The sequence below is a fragment of the Marmota flaviventris genome, chromosome 8, assembly GCF_047511675.1.
Source record: "Marmota flaviventris isolate mMarFla1 chromosome 8, mMarFla1.hap1, whole genome shotgun sequence".
Classification (NCBI taxonomy): Eukaryota; Metazoa; Chordata; class Mammalia; order Rodentia; family Sciuridae; genus Marmota; species Marmota flaviventris.
In genome coordinates, this window is record NC_092505.1 from 51,544,797 (window position 1) to 51,562,229 (window position 17,433).

A 17,433-nucleotide genomic window follows, 5' to 3' on the forward strand; every position below is an offset into this window, starting at 1 on the left:
GAACTTTGGAATAATTGGTGATGTACTTCAAGTGAACTCTTTGGAGTAGGACAGACTTGGGAAGGATCTGTGTTTGTTGCCTGCTAGCTGTGTTGCTGTGGACAAGTTGTTTGGGATCTTTAGGCCTTGGCTTCCTTAACTGTAAAAAGGAAATCTTAGGTTGCTTTCAGGGTTAGGTGAAATAATACATAGAAGACACTTGATATGTGGCTGGTACAGCAGTGATCAGCCACTGTTTGCTAAGTTGTATTACTGAAAACAGGGCCTCCTCACTGGTCTATCACTGGATTCCAAGAACATAACACAATGCCTGGAATGTAATAAAGGCCTAGTCAATGCGCACTGAAGGAAGAAAATTTATAGGTTGTTGTAGCTTAGGGAAGAGGTAGGATCAGTTGTTTTTCTCATCTCCTCAACTCCTCATACTTTTTCCTCTTCAAAGATCCCAATGACCTTAAAAGAACTTTGCTTACATTTCTAGACTACTCACCCCGCACTCCCACACAAACACACAAGCCATTGTGTCTACTGGGTGTAGTGGCACACACCTGTAATCTCAGTGACTCTGGAAGGTTGAAATAGGAGGATGGCAATTTAGAGGCCAGCCTCTGCAATTTAGTGAGATGGTGCCTAAAAAAAAAAAAGGTGGAGTGGGGGTGGGGGGACTGAAGATAACAGAAACCAATGTGGCATAAACAAAAATTCACCTTCATGAAACACATTATTCAAGAGACAGAAATGGGTAGGAAGTGGGGATGTGTGTGCCTGATCCTGTCCCTTTTCCCTTCATGCTCTGCACTTGTTTTTCTTGCCAATTCACTGCAGGGAAAAGGCAGCCCCTTCAGTTCTCATTCATCTGCAGAATTCAGTATTACAGTCACGTTAAGATCAACTGTCAAGGTCTTTTTCCAACACACAAGCTTTTGCTTTAGAAACAGCACAGAATAATACACTGGTGTCTTTCCTTCACTATCAATTAGAGAAAAAGCTACTTGATATTTATAAATATCAGTAGATTAAGGGTATAGTTTCTAGCAAAAAAAAATTTTTTTTAAAGAAAATTCATTTGCATCAAAACAAACAGAAACCCTGTGATGTTATGGTTCTCTATCACTCAGGAGAACTCCACAGAGCACCCCTTGGGCTCTTTGAGGGTTTGGATGTGAATGGTTAAGGTCAGGATTTAACCTGCACTGACAGCATTCCACATTCAACCTAAGGGCAGAAAAGAAGGGGACCTATAGGGGGATGGGGCAGCACCAGATGGAAGGAGAGCAAATGACTGACTGACTTGAGCTGGTATTTGAGAAGGATATGAGGTAGGTGGCAATGAGGAACTGATCGAGAGATGGGAGTAAACACCTGTGACCCCTCTGGGCCAGGGCTCTCTGGAGATGCTTTCTTACTGAGACTTTCAGGATGCTCCCCTTCTATGAAGCCTGTCCTGAGTCCCTGTCAGAATTCTGAGTACACCTCCATGTGCCTCTCTTTAGGAGACTTGCTAGACTTCTCATGGGTCAATTAGCTTACACACATGGCTCATTTCACTCTCTGGCAACAGAGACTGTTTTGTTCCCCCCCTCCTCCTTGGTAATTTGCAACAGCGCCCTCTGAGTGTGGAGATGAAATGTGCAGAAAGCTGAAGAGCCTGTCCTGAGGGCTCCTATCTGGGCAGAGGAGCTGTATACAGGCAAAAGAAGACAGAACCTTGGCACATGCTGGGTATGGTTAAAATAAGGAGATGATGAAAGTATGGTTCTACAAATCACATGTTTTGTTTCCCAGGAGATTTTTTTTCCCACAATGCTTAAAAAGGAGGAGAATAACAAGAGCAAATCTCAAAGGGAATACACTTGATAGACAAAGTACATTAACCACATAGTGATTTCTCATTTCATTTAGAATCCAATTATAAAAGTCCAGTTGCTCAATCAGAATGGTGACAGGCCTGAGAACATACATCTAATCAATTTGAGGTACTTTCTTAAAAGAGGTTCTCAGGAAAATGGTTGGCCAACACACACAGACAGAGACTGTGAAGACATTCCAGGGCCCTCCCCCAGAGGGTGGCCCAGGTATTGGTGGGTGAGGTTTCTAAGAATAGCTTGAAGGTTGGACAAAGGGTAGCTCGGCCCCAGGCATATCCTCTCAAAATGTGCCAAAATTTTGTGGGTTTTATCTGGTTTGGAATCTCATGGTTGAAGTCAATAATTCACATATGTGGTCTGATAAGATGTAACAGAGCATTCTCACAAGGACGGGGATTACACTTCATGAAAAACCTAAGTCATTCATATAGGTAATTATGTAAGTGTTGGGAATCATTTCAAAGCTTCATAATGAATCACAAGGCATAGAAATAGAAGACTGGTAAGAATCAAATAAGGAAAGAGGTATCCAGAACAACAATCCAGTGGTACATTATTTGAGTTGATCAAGTTGGTTAATACTAAGGGTCCCCTGGGCACTATCATTTTAGGAGGTTTACAAAAGGTCCCTCCCTCAGAATTGCTGAGCATAACCAGGCATGGTGATGCATGCTTGTAATCCCAGTGACTTGGGACGCTGAAGCAGGAGGATTGCAAGTTCAAGGACAGCCTCAGCAACTGAGCAAGACCCTCAGCAACTTAGTGAGACCCTGCCTCAAAATAAAAAACATCATCAAGAACAACAAAAAAGGACTGTGGATGTAGCTCAGCAGTATAACACCTCTGGATTCAATTCCAGCTTGCATGCACACACACACACACACACACACACACAAAAAAATGTTAGGCAGAAGAATGGAAGAGTGGAGTATTTCTCCACCACCCATCGCCATTGATCAAAGATCATCCAGGAAGTGTTAGCTCCCTTGCACTTCCAGGTTTACTCAGGTGTCAAATGAGCAGTGGGCTGCTGCAAGGTCCCTGGTTGCAGTGACAGAGAAGCCCTGAAACAGGGAAATATGAGGTACAACTGAGGCAAACCGCTTGAGGTGTCTGATATAACCTCAGACCGGTCAAATGTCCTTTGTCTCCCATAAACAGAACTATATTTTCATTTAATTCTCAATCCAAAGTTAGGATTTAATGGTTTTCCTAGGTGAAAAGGATTACTGCTTCCTTTAACTGCTCTTCTTCATGCACAATCCTCAAAGTGTAACCTGGTGAGTCAGTATACAGATTTGCTCTTATCATTGTGGCACCGGGTAAAGAGTGACTATTCTGAAACACTTCACTAAAGCAAGTACTCTTAGTCTTAGAAATGGGTCCAAAGAATCAAATGCGTCCTCCTTTCAGGATTCTCCTAGTATTGGAGGCTCTATGGGCTAGGAGCTGGGCTTAGAGGAGGAAGGCAGCCTCCGCCTTCAAGAAGCTCCTGAGACAGAGCTGACATAATTTTAAGGTCCCCCACCCGCTCTCCGGCGCCACCGCCAGGCGCCCCGCCCGGTTGTACTTCCCTCTCGTTTTCATCTGCTCTGTTCCTCTCCATTCCGCCTGTAATTTACCTAAACATAGCTTTGCCACCAAGCTGCCTTTACTTCTCTCCTTAGCCTGTTTCCTGGAAACAGATGTCTTGGAGTACTGGGTTGGAAGGCGAACTTGATCTGTGGCCGATAGCACTCTCTTGTCCTATTGTTGAAGCTCTGGGAAGCTGCGCTACTCTTACTTTAAGACCCTTAGAAACAAACCTTTAAATAAATTGCACCGATCAAGAGAAATTTAAAAGCCAACCAACTACCAACCCTGATAAGCCCTAAAGACAAGTACGAAGGATAAGGAAGGCGTTTCCTCCTCATCAGGGTTTCCTCGTTTTCTGGAGCTGCACCTTCTTCCGGCCGGCAGCCGTGGGGCTGAAATCTCCCAGCACCCTCCACCTTTCCCCATCTCCCTCTCCAGCGCGGGAAGGTGGTGCTGGTGATTTACACCCGGCTTAGGGTCGAGATGGAGGGTGCAGGAGTGGGTCAACCTCGAGCTGGGTGCCTAGCAATTCCAAGCACGCCAAACTGGAGCAGGGCCAGGAACGGCGATCGACGATGAAGGAGGCGGCGCGGAGCGCTCCCCGCCCCTGCGTTACCGCCGTCGGGCCCCGCCCGGCGCAGCCCTAACGCACGCACTCAGTGGGTAGACGTATCTTGGTGCCAGGAGCTGGAGGCCACAGGAGGGGCCCTATAGACCGGATTTGAGAAGGAAACGGCGGCAGCGCCCCCACTCGGTTCTCCAGGCCAGGAGCGTGAGGTTAAGGCTAGCGCACCAACCGAGCCCTCCGCAGCCGAGCCCCCTGCCCATTTGGTTTGGGGTAAGAGGAAGGTCTGCATCTCTGTAGCATGTGCCAGCGCCCTCTGCTCAATTTGGTTTGGCCTTGGGCGGCCACTGAGCCGGTCCGCGGGATGAGGGTGGGGAAGGGACATCTCGTCCTACAGGCCTGCCCTGCGGCCGCGGCGTAACGAGAGTGGGAAGTTGGGCCAGTCTCTGCAGACGCATCTCACCCGTCACCTTCCTGGTTTCTCTGTCCGCACCTCAGGGAGCAAGGTCGGGCCTTTATTATTTGGAATGTTGTGCCCAGGAGGAGGCTCCGGGTTGAACACGCGGCCCTGCGACCCCCAGGTGAAACCCTCCGGCCTCAAGGTTCCCAGCCGGCGTATTTTACAGAAGGGAACTTGAGTCTTTAAACGGGAAGGCACTGGCCCAAGGTCACACCATAGTCAAAGGCCCTGCCAGGATCGAAGCCAGTAGTCCTGCCTTGCATCCTCGAATTCTAGACACTGCTCCCTTCCTGACCCATCTCCCGGATTGCCCGGTGCCAGGGTCCTCCACTAGACTCTGTTCTCGGGGGTTTTGGAGAGTGCCTTCTCCTGCTCGCCGCACTCTCTGGAAGGATGCTGGACAGCGGTCAGACCGCGGGTCCAGCTGCTTGAGGTCCATTTTGAGGAGCCATAAGTCAGGTCAAGCCTGGCCAGCGGTTGCTGGAAGCCGGATAGGCTGCAGGACTAGAAAGAAGTGGGACCGGGAAGGTGGAGGCGCTGCGGAGGCAGGTTGGGGATCCCGGGGTGATCTGCCTGGGCTGGGCCGGCAGCCACCGCGGCGCTTGGGTGAGCGGACAGTGGGGCTTTGTCTGGGTGGTGCCTCCCCAACCAATGGGAGCGTGGCTCTGGCCGAGCCCCCTCGGCTCCCCACCCTCGGGCCCGCAGGAAGGGACCGCGGCGCTGGGATTGGCTGAGCTCCCCCTGGCGCCGAGCGAGGAGGCGCCTGCGCAGTTCGGGTGCCCGGCTTTCAGTGAGTGCTGGAGCGCTCGGGAGACCGCTTGGGTCAGGGCTTCCAAATGGGTTCCCGGGAAAGGACCCAGTTGTCTTTGCCTTCCAGCGCGCAGCCGCCTTGTGCTGCATCCTGCGGGGGGAGGCGGCTTTGAACCCTGCGCATGTTTTTCCAGACAGTCAGCCAAAGCCTGCCCATAGTCAGCTGGTGCAGAGTCACTGTCTAACTGCGGTTTCTCCTTTGAGGGGTTGCAGAGACGCACATTTCATTCCCGGCCTGCAGGGTCTCTCCGGTCCGGAACCTCTGTGATACGGCAGATGCCCTTCTTTCTATAAGGCCCATCCTATAAGGGCCACGTATACCCCTGGCAGGCTAGAAAGCTGAATTTTGAAATAGCTTTGATAGTCTCCCAATACACATTTACAGAGCGTCCATTTTGAGGAGCCATAAGTCAGTAAGTCAACACGTGGCTCCAGTCTCAGTTCAGGGGTAGACTGGTTGAATGGGGGCTTGTGAGTGGTTATGAACAGCAATACCTCTAATATACCTTGACTCAGTGAATGCTGTTAAAGGGGTGCAGAGAGAAGGGAGGGGTTGATTTAGTGGATTAGAAAGGCAGCTTGAGGAGGTGCTATTTGTACGGATTAGGTCTTGGTCAGATGAAGGAAAAGTCAGATTTGGTATAAGGATGAGCAAGACACTGAAACTGGAGATATAATTTTGAGGGGCCAGTGAGAAGGAAGAGGCTCAGCTTGTGTGCTCTGTTTTGAAGTACGGAAAGCACTTAGGAAAAGAAAGCTCCTTAATCTTTTTTTTTTTTGTCATTTTTTTACATGCAGGCCAAAAGTGTTGGTAGAGTTTTCTTTCATATCCCACATCCAATCTCAGTAATTGGGAGTATGCTCTTCAAACTAATGCCACACTGGCCCATTCAAATCACCTCCATGGTTCCCATCTGAGCCCACAATCTTTTTTATCCATCTCCAGTGAGCACTTGTTAACCATTCATTGGTGTTGTATAGAATTCAAGCTGTGTGGCTGTTATGTCATGGCCCTAGATTACTGCCAGAGCAGTAATCTAGTAGTAACTGGTCTCCCTGTTACTGCTTTTGTCCATCCTCAATTTACTTTTAACCCAATAAGAGTTATTTATTAAAATGTAAGTCTGATCATGGCACTCCTGCTTAAGACTTTCTTAGTTCATTTAAATAGCATGTGCCTACTGTGCCTAGGTGTTGGGGATAAAACAGTGAACAAAATAGTCAAAATTCTCATTCTCAAAGAGCTTATGTTTTAATGGAAAGAAAGATACAGCAAATAAAGTAGATATTATATGTAGAATGTTATAATGTGTTAAGTGCCAAGAATAGGGAAAATGAAAGAGAGGAAGGGGAAATAGAAAATGTCAGGATGAGGACTGGGGCTGTAACTCAGTGGCAGAGTGCTTGCCTTGCATGTCTGAGGCACTGGGTTCGATCCTCAGCACTACATAAAAATAAATAAAATGGAGGCATAGTGTCCATGTACAACTACAAAAAAAATTGAAAAAGAAAATGTAAAGATGAAGTAAAGAGGGGATTGTTGGAATGGGCAGGGGATGTCTTACTTAGTAAAGGACTAAGTGAGTAAGGAATAAAGGACTAAAGTGAGAGAATGGATCCTATGAATGTCCCCAAAGAATGTCCCAGGTAGAGGGAACAGTAAGGGTAATGACCCTGAAGTTAGAGATTGCTTGGAAAGTTCCAAGGATAGTAAGAAGGTCGCTGTAACTGAATGAGATATGAGGTCAGAGGCATCATCTGATGGACTTAGATCACTTAGGGCTTTGTAGGCAATCTGTATAGATTTTGACTTTCACTTTGACAAAAGTTTGGTGCAGGAGTAACGTAGTATGATGTATATTTAAAGGATTGTGCAGGATATGTTGAATGACCTGGGTGGAGACTTTGGTGGAAGTAAATTGAAATGCTAGTTGAAATGCTATTGTAATAGTCTGGGCAAGAATTATCGAAAGTTTACACTGCTGCTACTAAGTGGTAGCAGAGGATCCTAGATATATTGAAAAGGTGGGGTCTAGGATATGCTGGTAGCCAAGCTGCAGAGTGTGCAAGAAGAGAGAAGTCAAGAACAAGGAGAATTTAGAGGAACAGGTCTGCAAGGTGGTAGCACAAACTCTGTTTGGACAGGTTAAATTTGAGATACCTATTAAACCTTCAAGGGGACAGTTGTATACTTAAGTCTGGAGTTTTGGGAGAGGATGGATTGGAGAAAACATTTGGGATTGGCAGCAGGTAAACTGTATTAAAAGGTATATATGAGCTCTTACCACTCTTTACCCAGAATGGGAATGGAGGCCTGGTCTCATTTGACTTTGGTAGGCTAGCTGTCCTCCTAAGTGTGGAGTATGTGCTTTATCTTTCAGTTGTAAACATGACAAACTTGCAGCTCTGGTAATTCCATCTTTTGGTGAAAGAAGTGAAGTGGGAGAGGTACATATCCTTTTGTCATTATTAGCTCTGTAGTGTGGTACTCTCAGAATATGGGGCTAGATTAAGAATTAATTATAATACTTGGCAGAAAGAAACTACCTTCAATGAGTTTAGCCAATATTGTTTTGGTTGCAAGTAACAGAAGCTACAAGCTTGCTTTAAAAACATAGGGAATAAAGACAGAGCATGCATTTTAGAATTGGAGGACAGAACAGCAGCTATTGTTATAGTTTTTTAAAATTTTTTTTAATTTGTTCTTTTTTATGTGTACATGAAAGGAGAAATGTATTTTGATATATACATAGATAAAGTGTAACTTTCCATTCTTGTGGAGTTACACTGGTTGTGTATTCATATATGAACATAGGGAAGTTTTGTTCGACTCATTCTTCTGTCTTTCCTATCCCCATCCTCCATCCCCTACCCCTTCCTTTCATTCCCCTCTGCTAATCCAATGAATTTCTATTCTCTCCCAACCCCCACCGCACCTTATTGTATGTTCACACCCGCATATCAGAGAGAATATTCAGCTGCCGGGTTTCTGTTCTCACGACTAAAAGGCTCAGGGGTCACTCTAGTTAAACTGGGCTAACTGGGCTGCATGAAATAACCACACAAGAGACACAAATACATTTTTCTTTGGGGTCGCTGTGACGGCTCCTCTGACCTTAAGGGTCCGCAGAGAGAGAGAGAGAAAGAGAGAGAGAGTGCACACACACACACACACACACACGCACACGCACACGCACACACACACACACACACACACACACGTGCGCCCTGACCCCTTTTATTGAGGAGAAGCTATTCAAATGAGGCAAGGGGTCAGGTTTCAGGGGGCTGAGTATCTTCATGATGTTCACTGTCAGCAGGTTGACTGACACCTGAGTAGGCCACACCCAAGAGAAGGGGACACACACAAGGCACTTCCATGGAAGATTCTATCCTGAACAGGGCAAGGGTTTATATTACAAAGGAACAGGTGAGGGTAGCTTCACCCAGGGGGCTGTAACAAGACACACCCATGCATGAGACACCGACCACATTTCTGTGACTGAGCGCCTCAGTACCCAGCCGGGGAGTGTGACTCAGTCACGTGTAAGGTTGGCCTCCCACATTCAGCCTTTGGATTTTTAGGATTGGCTTATTTCACTTAGAATGATAGTCCCCGGTTTCATCCATTTACCAGTAAATGCCATAATTTCATTCTTCTTTATGGTTGAGTAATACTCCGTTGTGTATATGTACTGCATTTTCTTTATCCATTCATCTGTTAAAGGGTACCTAAGTTGGTTCCATAGCTTGTTATTGTAAATTGAATTGAGCTGCTAGAAACATTGATGTGGCCGTGGCACGATAGTATCCTGATTTTAAGTCCTTTGGGTATATGCCAAGGAGTGGTATAACTGGGTCAAATGCTGGTTTCATTCCAAGTTTTCTGAGGAATTTCCATAGTGCTTTCCAGAGTGGTTGCACCAATTTGCAGTCCCACCAGCAATGTATGAGTGTGCCTTTTCCTCCACATCCTTGTCAACATTGATTGTTACTTGTATTCTTGATAACTGTCATTCTGACTGGAGTAAGATGAAAGTGTAGTTTTAATTTGCATCTAATTGCTAGAGGGTTCTTTTTCTTGTTCTCTTCACCTCCATCTCTGCTTCTTTCTACACACATGTGTTCTCTCTCTCTCTTATCCAGTCTCCCTCCTGGCCTCTCCCTGGCTAGTGAGGTAGAGTAGCTGCCTCTTCCAGCCCACAGAGACTGATTTGCATCTTTCACAGTGCCAGGGGACAGAGTGATAGGTTCACCTTGAGTTTAGTATCTCTGGATGGCCAAGGTCCTCCATGGTCAAGGGGCGAGTCTCACTGCCCAACTATAGCTGCAGAGGCTGAAGCTTATGGATGAAGGGCAGAACTGAGGGGAAGGGGATTAAATAAGCAGAACAGATGCCAACTGCACTGACTAGTATAGACAGTGTGATATGTCGCCTGAGAAGTGGCTATTACCCAAATCTAATCTGCGACCTGAGTGTCTTTCAGACTAATCAAGGTATGCCTTTGCAGAACTGGGCTATACACTTAAACATTTAGTTTTTATTGAAGTCACCATGAAATAAGCTACATGATTGTCATCTCTACCTTTATGATAAAATGGTGGTGAGAAAACTGAATACTGTCTATGAAAGGAAAGTGAGGAACCGGAGACGGGAGCTAGAAATGAAAGATAGAGAGCGGGTTGGGTTGGTATGAGGGAGTGGTGAGCCTTTCTCAGAAACGCCCTTGGGCTGGAAAGTGAAATTTTTCTTAAAATGGTGGCTGTCACTTAAGATGGCCATCCAGATGCTAAGTAAGGACCTTACAGTAACATTTGATGTTTCTATATAATTCTTTTAGATTTTTCTTCCAGAATGATTATCTCTCAAAGGAATGGTATGCATTTTTTTGTTTGTTTTGTTGTGGTGGTGGTGGTACTGGAGCTCAGACCCAGGGTTGCTCTACCACTGAGCTATGTGTCCAGTCCTTTTTATTTTTTATTTTGACACAGAGTTTCACTAAATTGCTGAGGCTGGCCTTGAACTTTTGATCCTCCTGCCTCAGCCTCCTAAGTGGCTGGGATTATAGGCATGCACCACTGCACCTGGTGTATGTGTCTTTTGAATGATGGCTTTAAAACTTATCAGGTTCCCTTTTTCTTTACCTCAAAGAAACTCTCATTAGCTGTGCAGTTAGCATGCTGAGCTGAGCCAGAGCTTTTAAGCAACACTGTACTAAATAATCAAAAGGGAAAAGCCCAAAGGCTGATATACATTTATCTGGTTGGGATCTCTGAACTCAAATGCCTGGTTTCCAGGCAGTTAACAAAGGTGATGTGGGCAGTGTAAGATGTAGGTGCAAACCAAACTGAGTTTAAGCATAATGGAGCTGCCTTATTATTTGCCTCTTTCAACACTAGGCTGGGCTTGGGGTGCAGCTCAGTGGCAGAGCACATGCTTAGCACATGCAAGGTCCTGAGTTCTATCCCAGCACCAAAACTTAATTAATTAATTAATTAAAACAATAGGCTCAAGCAACTAATAAAAATGAAAAATAAATAAATAAAATACTAGACTGGCCAAACAAGAGCCAAGTAGAACATGCTGGAGGCAGCTGTCATTGTCAGACTTCCAATCTGACATTGAAGTTCATCATCTTAAGCTCATCCCTGGGTGGGATGTTTCCCTGCCTACACCCAGCTTGCCCTCCTCTGTGGGACAGGGCCTTCGCCTCCCACTTGGTGGTGCCAAGGGCCCATCTAGGCTTCCTGTTCTCCTCTCTGCCAAAGGCTTGCCTCCTGTGTCCTGGTTTCCTGCAGATGTCCTGTCTCTTCTGTCTCCCTTAGGGAGATCCTCCACTGACCCACAGGAAAGCAGCCAGCTGCGTCCTCTGCCAGAATGTGACATAGTGAGCCCAGTGCCAAGACAAGAGCGCATACATACTTTTGTCAGAGAGGCTTATAGCTGCCTCCCCTTGCAGCTAGATCACATGTACCCCCTCCACAGAGGCTAACTGCATTCTTTTCCAGTGCAAGGGGACAGAATGAAGGGCTCATCCTGGGTTTTCCTTGGGTTAGGCATTGACATGAAGAGGGGATGCCCTTGAAAGGAGACAGTTCCTAGCACTGGAAACGTTTTTCTGAGATTACAGATTTTCTGAGATTACATTTATTCTGTGACAATATTTTATGAATGTGGTCTTTGGAGCTAAACCTTTCATCCAGTCTGTATGGAGCAGCTACTTACTTGAGTTTCAAAGCAAAGGAAATTGTCCCCCACTCCTATGGGGACTGTGCCTTTCTCCTTGCATCCACCTTCACATTTCTGTTCTGTTACCAAACCAAAAGGCAAGTCAGTAGCTTTTCAAGTTTGAGAACTTAATATTCTTTTACAAAGACTAAAGCCCAGTACAAAGTATCAACAATGGCTGAGTCTTTGGGTATAACAATGACTGAGTCCTTGGTATAGCAGCATGGCTATAGCAAGGTGTTTCAGAAACTTAAAAAAGAAGAGGTTGGGGTGTGGAAGCTCTGTGGTAGAGCATGTGCTCAGCATGTGCAAAGCCCTGGGTTCAGCATGTGCATACCCCATACCCCCCCCCCACACACACACACAAAGGAAGAAAAAGAAAATTTAAAAAAAATCTAAATTTCTACCATTTCTCATATAAGAGACTACTTTGCAAATAGTGTGTTACTCAAGAGACTGAGTTTTTATGCATTTAAGGAAAACAAAATTGAAAGCAACACTCTATTTGGAGATTATATTGAAGTATTTTCTGCCATAGGCATTGAGCCAAAGGGATGGAGAGGACTCTAATTATAGACAACTGCATTTGACATCACCCTGAGGTGGTAACCCTGACTTTTGGTTCTGGTGGGAGGAGATAGGGATGTATATGCTTAACCAGCTGGTCAGTATGTGGCACCTAGGTAAAGAATTGGAGCAAGCCAGGTGTGGTGGTGAATGCCTATACTCAGGAGGCCAAGGTAGGAGGATCACAAGTTCAAGGCCAGGCCAGGCAACTTAGCAAGACTCTGTCTCAAATAAAATAAAAAGTGGGTCAGGGTAGGGATGTAGCTCAGTGGTAGAGCTCTTGCCTGTTATGTGCAAAGCCCTGGGTTTAATCCCCAGCATCAAAAACAAACAAACAAAAAAGTCAGAGCCAACCCAGGCCTAGGCCTTCCACAAAGGACCAGTGTCATCTCTATTCTGCTGCTGCCTGCAAGGTGCTTACCATGGGAACTTCAGTTTGGGTCATAGGCTGTTTCTAACCCCAGAGTGCCCTTTAAGAGCTCTCTCAGCTGTCTCTCCCCAGAGGCTCCCAAGTATCTCCTTTGTTTCCTGCTTGTTCTGGGCACTAAGGATTCAGTGGTGAGCAAGACGGGCAAGGCTCCTGTCTCACTGAGCTTATGATCTAGTAGAGGAAGCTAAAGTTAAATAAGCAAGATAATTTTGGATTAAGACAGTTGCTACACAGAGTGATCTTGCAGAAAGCCATGTGTGTGTTCCACAAGTGGGTAATTTGGTGGGGGTCTTAGTCTGTTTTCTGTTGCTATCACAAAATACCCAAGACTGAGTAATTTATGAAGAAAAGGTCCACTTTGGCTTAGAGTTGTGAAGGCTGGGAAGTCCAAGGTGTTTGCTCAGTTTCTGAGAAGGGCTTTGTGCTCCTTTGTAGCTGGCAGAAAAAGCAGAGGTCAATCAGGCATGTGTAGAAGAGTAAAAACTCTTACAGTAACTTACAGCAACAGAGACTAATGCTGTTCCAAGAGAGAACTCACTCAGAGAGACATTTATCCCTCTGAATGACCTGATCACCTCTTCAAGGACCCATCTCCCAGCACCACCACAATGGCAATCAAGTTTTAAAGGGGGAAACAAAACAATACAAGTTTCAACATGAGTTTTGAAGGGGACAAACCATATTCAAACAAGAGCAGGAAGTCAAAGATAGCCACACTGAAGCCATTTAGCCATATCAGCCATTTAGAAAGAGTATATGCAGGAAAGAGCTGGCACAGGTGAGCGTTGGCTGCAATATGGTGAGCAAAGCAGAGGGAGGCTGGGCAAGGTTAGGAAAGGAGCTAGAGGCCAGCACCAACAGGCATGGGAAGGAGGCTCTCAGCAAGGGAGGAACACAATCACTCTGGCTGCAGTGCTCAGAGAGGAGTGTGGTGAGTAGGGGCAGGAGGAGAAGCAAGAGTCTACTGCACAGTTCAGGCGAGATCAATCAAGGCGACCCCGGCTTGTTTTCCTTTCCTAGGGATTAAACACATCGAACACCTTCATCTGCCTCCTACAAGGAACTTGCTGTGGTGGTTAGTTAACTTATTACTGACTACTGTGGTTTGATATGGTCTGAATGTGTCCCCTAGGGTTCATGTGTTGAAATTTAATCCCCATTGTGAGATATTAATAGGGTGGACATTTAATCCATCCATGCTGTTTAGAGGTAGAGCTATGGGAGGTGATTAGGATTAAACAAGTTCATCATGATTGAATCGTGGTGGCTTTATAAGAAGCGAGAGAAGAGAAAGACCAGAACACACACACACACACACACACACACATTTATTGCCATGTGATATCCTGACCTATCTTGTGACTGACAGCAACAAGGCCATTACCAGATGTGGCCACATGTCCTTGGACAGGAACCATGAGCCAAATAAACCTCCTTTATTTATAAGTCACCCAATTTCAGATATTTTATTATAGCAACAGAAAAAAAAACTGATGTACTGACCTGTTGCCCTAGGTTATCAGTTAGGTTTGGGCTGGAATGGGGAGGCACTGCTCCCTAGGCAGTGCCTTATTATAAGTAAGTATAGTAAAACAAACTACAGCCAGGCATACAGAAGTGAGGCTAGAACTTATTGACCTTGAAAAGAGCAACAGCTCCTTCAGGCCCTGGTTGCCTTGTTAACCTCCCTCCCAACCTCCCCTTCCCTCTCCTCTGTCAGAAGGAACCAACCAGTGGTAAACTGAACAGGAAGGCAACTAGTATGCTTCCTGATCAACAGTTAATAATGCACAACTAGTCAAGGTGCTAAGTAGCCTTAAAGTGACACTAAATGATATGACTTTGTTGCAATAGTTTGATTTAACATTGAATGGAAGAGATGGGGAAGTTTGTATATGTGTGTGTTTTGTGGTTTGGATTTTTTGTTTGTTTCTGTTTTTCTGTACTACTGGGGATTGAACCCAGGGCCTGGTGCATGCCAGGCACACAGTGTACTACTGACGTACACCCCAGCCCTTTTCATTTGATTTTGAGACAGGGTCTTGCTAAGTTGTCCAGGCTGGCCTCAAATTTGTGAACCTCTTGCCTCAAATTTGTGATCCTCTTGCCTCAGATTCCCAGTAGCTGGGATTGCAGGTTTGCAGTGCTGTTCCCAGTGTGTATATGTTTTAATATAAAGAGTCTGTCATTTTGTAGCTTCAGACTCCGTGCTATAATGAATTTCTGATGATTTAGACTCAGAGCCAGATCCTCATATTAGCTGGGGTGGGGAGGGAGGTGGAGAGCTGAGCTCAATGGTAAGTGGTGTGGGGCTGCAAAAGCTGCTGTAGAGGCACATGGGCACATTGGAAGTGAAGCCTGATGTCCCGGTCACCACAGATGGATGTTTTACTAGGTGTCAGAAACCTGGACAAGGGAACAGGCTTCACTGAGTTAGCATCCCCAAGGCACTAGTCCCTGACTCTACCAGTGGTTGCTACACAGCCTGATTTGAGGGTCACTGGCTGGCCCAACCTCTTCAAGTTACAAGTGGGTGATTACTCATTCAGGGCTGCCCAGTGGGTTGGTGGCACAGCCAGAGCCAGACCCCAGGTTTCCAGACCCCCTGGCTCCTGATATGCCATCACATGAGGCTGTAGCTTGAGAGGGAGGTGGAGGAGGGGCCTGCCTGGTACCAGGACTGGGCCTGGGTCAGACCCAGTCCTGTTTGACTTTAACAACCTGGAAATAAAATAGCCTTTCCTGATTAAACCCCTGAATGCAATGAGGTGATGCTGAAGGTGTGTCTTGTGTTTCAGAACCACAGGAAGGAAGCAGACCATTGTATCACTTGTTGCCACCATGCTGGCTGCCCGCCTCTCCAGGACCCTGTCAAAGCTCCCAGGAAAGACTCTAAGTGTCTATGATGGAGAACATGGAACAAGGTAAGCAACGAAGGGTGGAGTGACCTTGAGGGGTCACGCTTTCCCCATCTGGGTGGTGCTGGTGGTGATGAGTCCCGCTCTCAGCCATGTCTCCATGCCACCTCCCAGCAAAGGAAACCAAGAGGTATCCTCAGAGGAAGCCCTTCCCAGGCTCACAGGGCAAAGAATAGCTCTCATAATGCTCTCTAAAACCATTTTTCTTTGAAATAACCTTAGAATTATACAATGCAAAAAATATTATAAAAGCTCCCAAATTCCCTTCACATAACTTTCCTAAAGGAAATAAACCATATTACAATGATCAAAATGAGGAAATTGCCATTGATACAATACTATTAACCCAGTTACAGAATGTTTTCAAATTTTACCAGAAGGGGCCAACTGATAGATATTTTTCTGGTCTCAGAATACATCCCAGAATCCCATATTGCATTAAGTTGTCATGTCTCATTGTTCTCTTCCTATTGTGGCAGTTCCTTGGTCTTTTTCGTTCAGGACCTAAGCACTCTAGAAGACTATCAGTCTGTAGAATGTCTCTCAGTTTGGGTTTGCATATTACCTTGTGTTTAGATTCAGATATGCATGGTTAGCAAGGAGCCTGCAGAAGGAGGTGTACCTTTCTCAGTATATCACATTGGAGGCACACAGTATTCATGAGGCTCATTTCTTTTGTCTTTTTAAAAATTTTACACATAAAGTCAGTTTATTAAAATGTCCAGAGACTTCACTGAACTGTTGGTGTGATTTAAAAGAAGTATTAAGTAAGTGAAGGGGTTTTTTGTTGTTGTTGCTTTTGTTTTTGAGACATTTGGCCTGGATGATCTTGAACTCCTAGGCTCAAGTGATCCTCCTGTCTTGGGCTCCTGATTGCTTGGGTTGTAGGCATGTGCCACCATTCCCTGCTGAATCTTCTTAGAGAACTTCTGGAATTGCCTTCTTCCAGGGGATTCAGTGGGCTCAGCTGCATTTTCCTCTTTTGCAGCCTGAGAAAGGAAAAAATAAGCAATACCTTTCTGTTATATTTGAGGGAAGTGAGACTGAATGTCAGGTTAAATTCAAAGTCCCAGTAGCTAGAAAGCTGAGTGTCTTTAGAAGCATGTATATATAGAGGCTTTCTGCAGAATCTTTTTTTTGTGTGTGTGTGGTGCTAAGGATTGAATCTAGAGCCTCAGGCATGCTAGGCAAGCACTCTCCCACTGAGCCATATCCCCAGCACATCTTGCAGCATTTTCTTAAAAAGCATTTGCCTGAGATCCAGAGCAGAGATTCAGCTTGGAGATGGGCTTCAGCTACTAGAGGTCACTCTGAACAGGGGACCATTGCATTTGAGAGAGCACAGAACCTTGTTCCATTAAAGGACTTTTTCAAAAGGTGATTTTCTGCATTATTATTATTATTTTGTTTTTTGGTATCCAGAATTGAATCCAGGGGGCGCTTAACCATTGAGCCACATCCTCAGCCCTTTTTATTTATTATTTATTTTTTTGCAATATCTTTATTTTGTTTATTTATTTTTATGTGGTGCTGAGGATCAAACCCAGTGCTTCACACGTACAAGGCAGCCGCTCTGCCACTGAGCTACAGCCCCAGCCTTATTTTTTATTTTTGCCAAGTTATTTAGGGCCTCACTAAGTTGCTGAGGCTGGCTTTGAACTTGTGATCCTTCTCCCTTAGCCTCCCAAGTCACTGAGATTACAGGAATGTGCCACTGTGTCCAACTTCAATTCTTTTTTCAAGTGATTCATAAAAAAATAATGGCAAATCTGTCTCATAGGTTGTTTTTAGAGATTTCTGGTAATTGTTTTATATAGAAGATAAAATAATCCCAAAGGACATTAAAATACTTTTGTATGCTTGATCTCATAGGAAAATTAGTTAAGCTTCTCGTTCATTTGAAGGGAGAGAAAAGCTGTCACAGGGTCATTCTGAATCTTCTGGGTGGATTGAAAAGTAACCTAGTTAGGTCAAGGGGCCTGGGGTGGGTGGCCAGGGACAGAGCTGAGTC

At 45.4% G+C, this 17,433-nt stretch overlaps 1 protein-coding gene across 2 annotated transcripts in view; it reads left to right on the plus strand.

The window, feature by feature from the left end:
• Window positions 1-4,075: 4,075 nt before the first annotated feature.
• Window positions 4,076-17,433, plus strand: part of Bdh1 (3-hydroxybutyrate dehydrogenase 1) — a 39,440-nt gene continuing 26,082 nt past the window's right edge. Inside the window, exons 1-2 of one of the 2 annotated variants that reach the window (XM_027935987.2) lie at window positions 4,076-4,281; window positions 15,303-15,428. In XM_027935987.2, coding sequence (XP_027791788.2) covers window positions 15,346-15,428 — 83 coding nt within the window. In that variant the 5' untranslated portion in view covers window positions 4,076-4,281; window positions 15,303-15,345. Of the gene's footprint in view, window positions 4,293-15,302; window positions 15,429-17,433 lie in introns of both variants that reach the window. The other variant, XM_027935986.2, reaches the window with a different exon arrangement.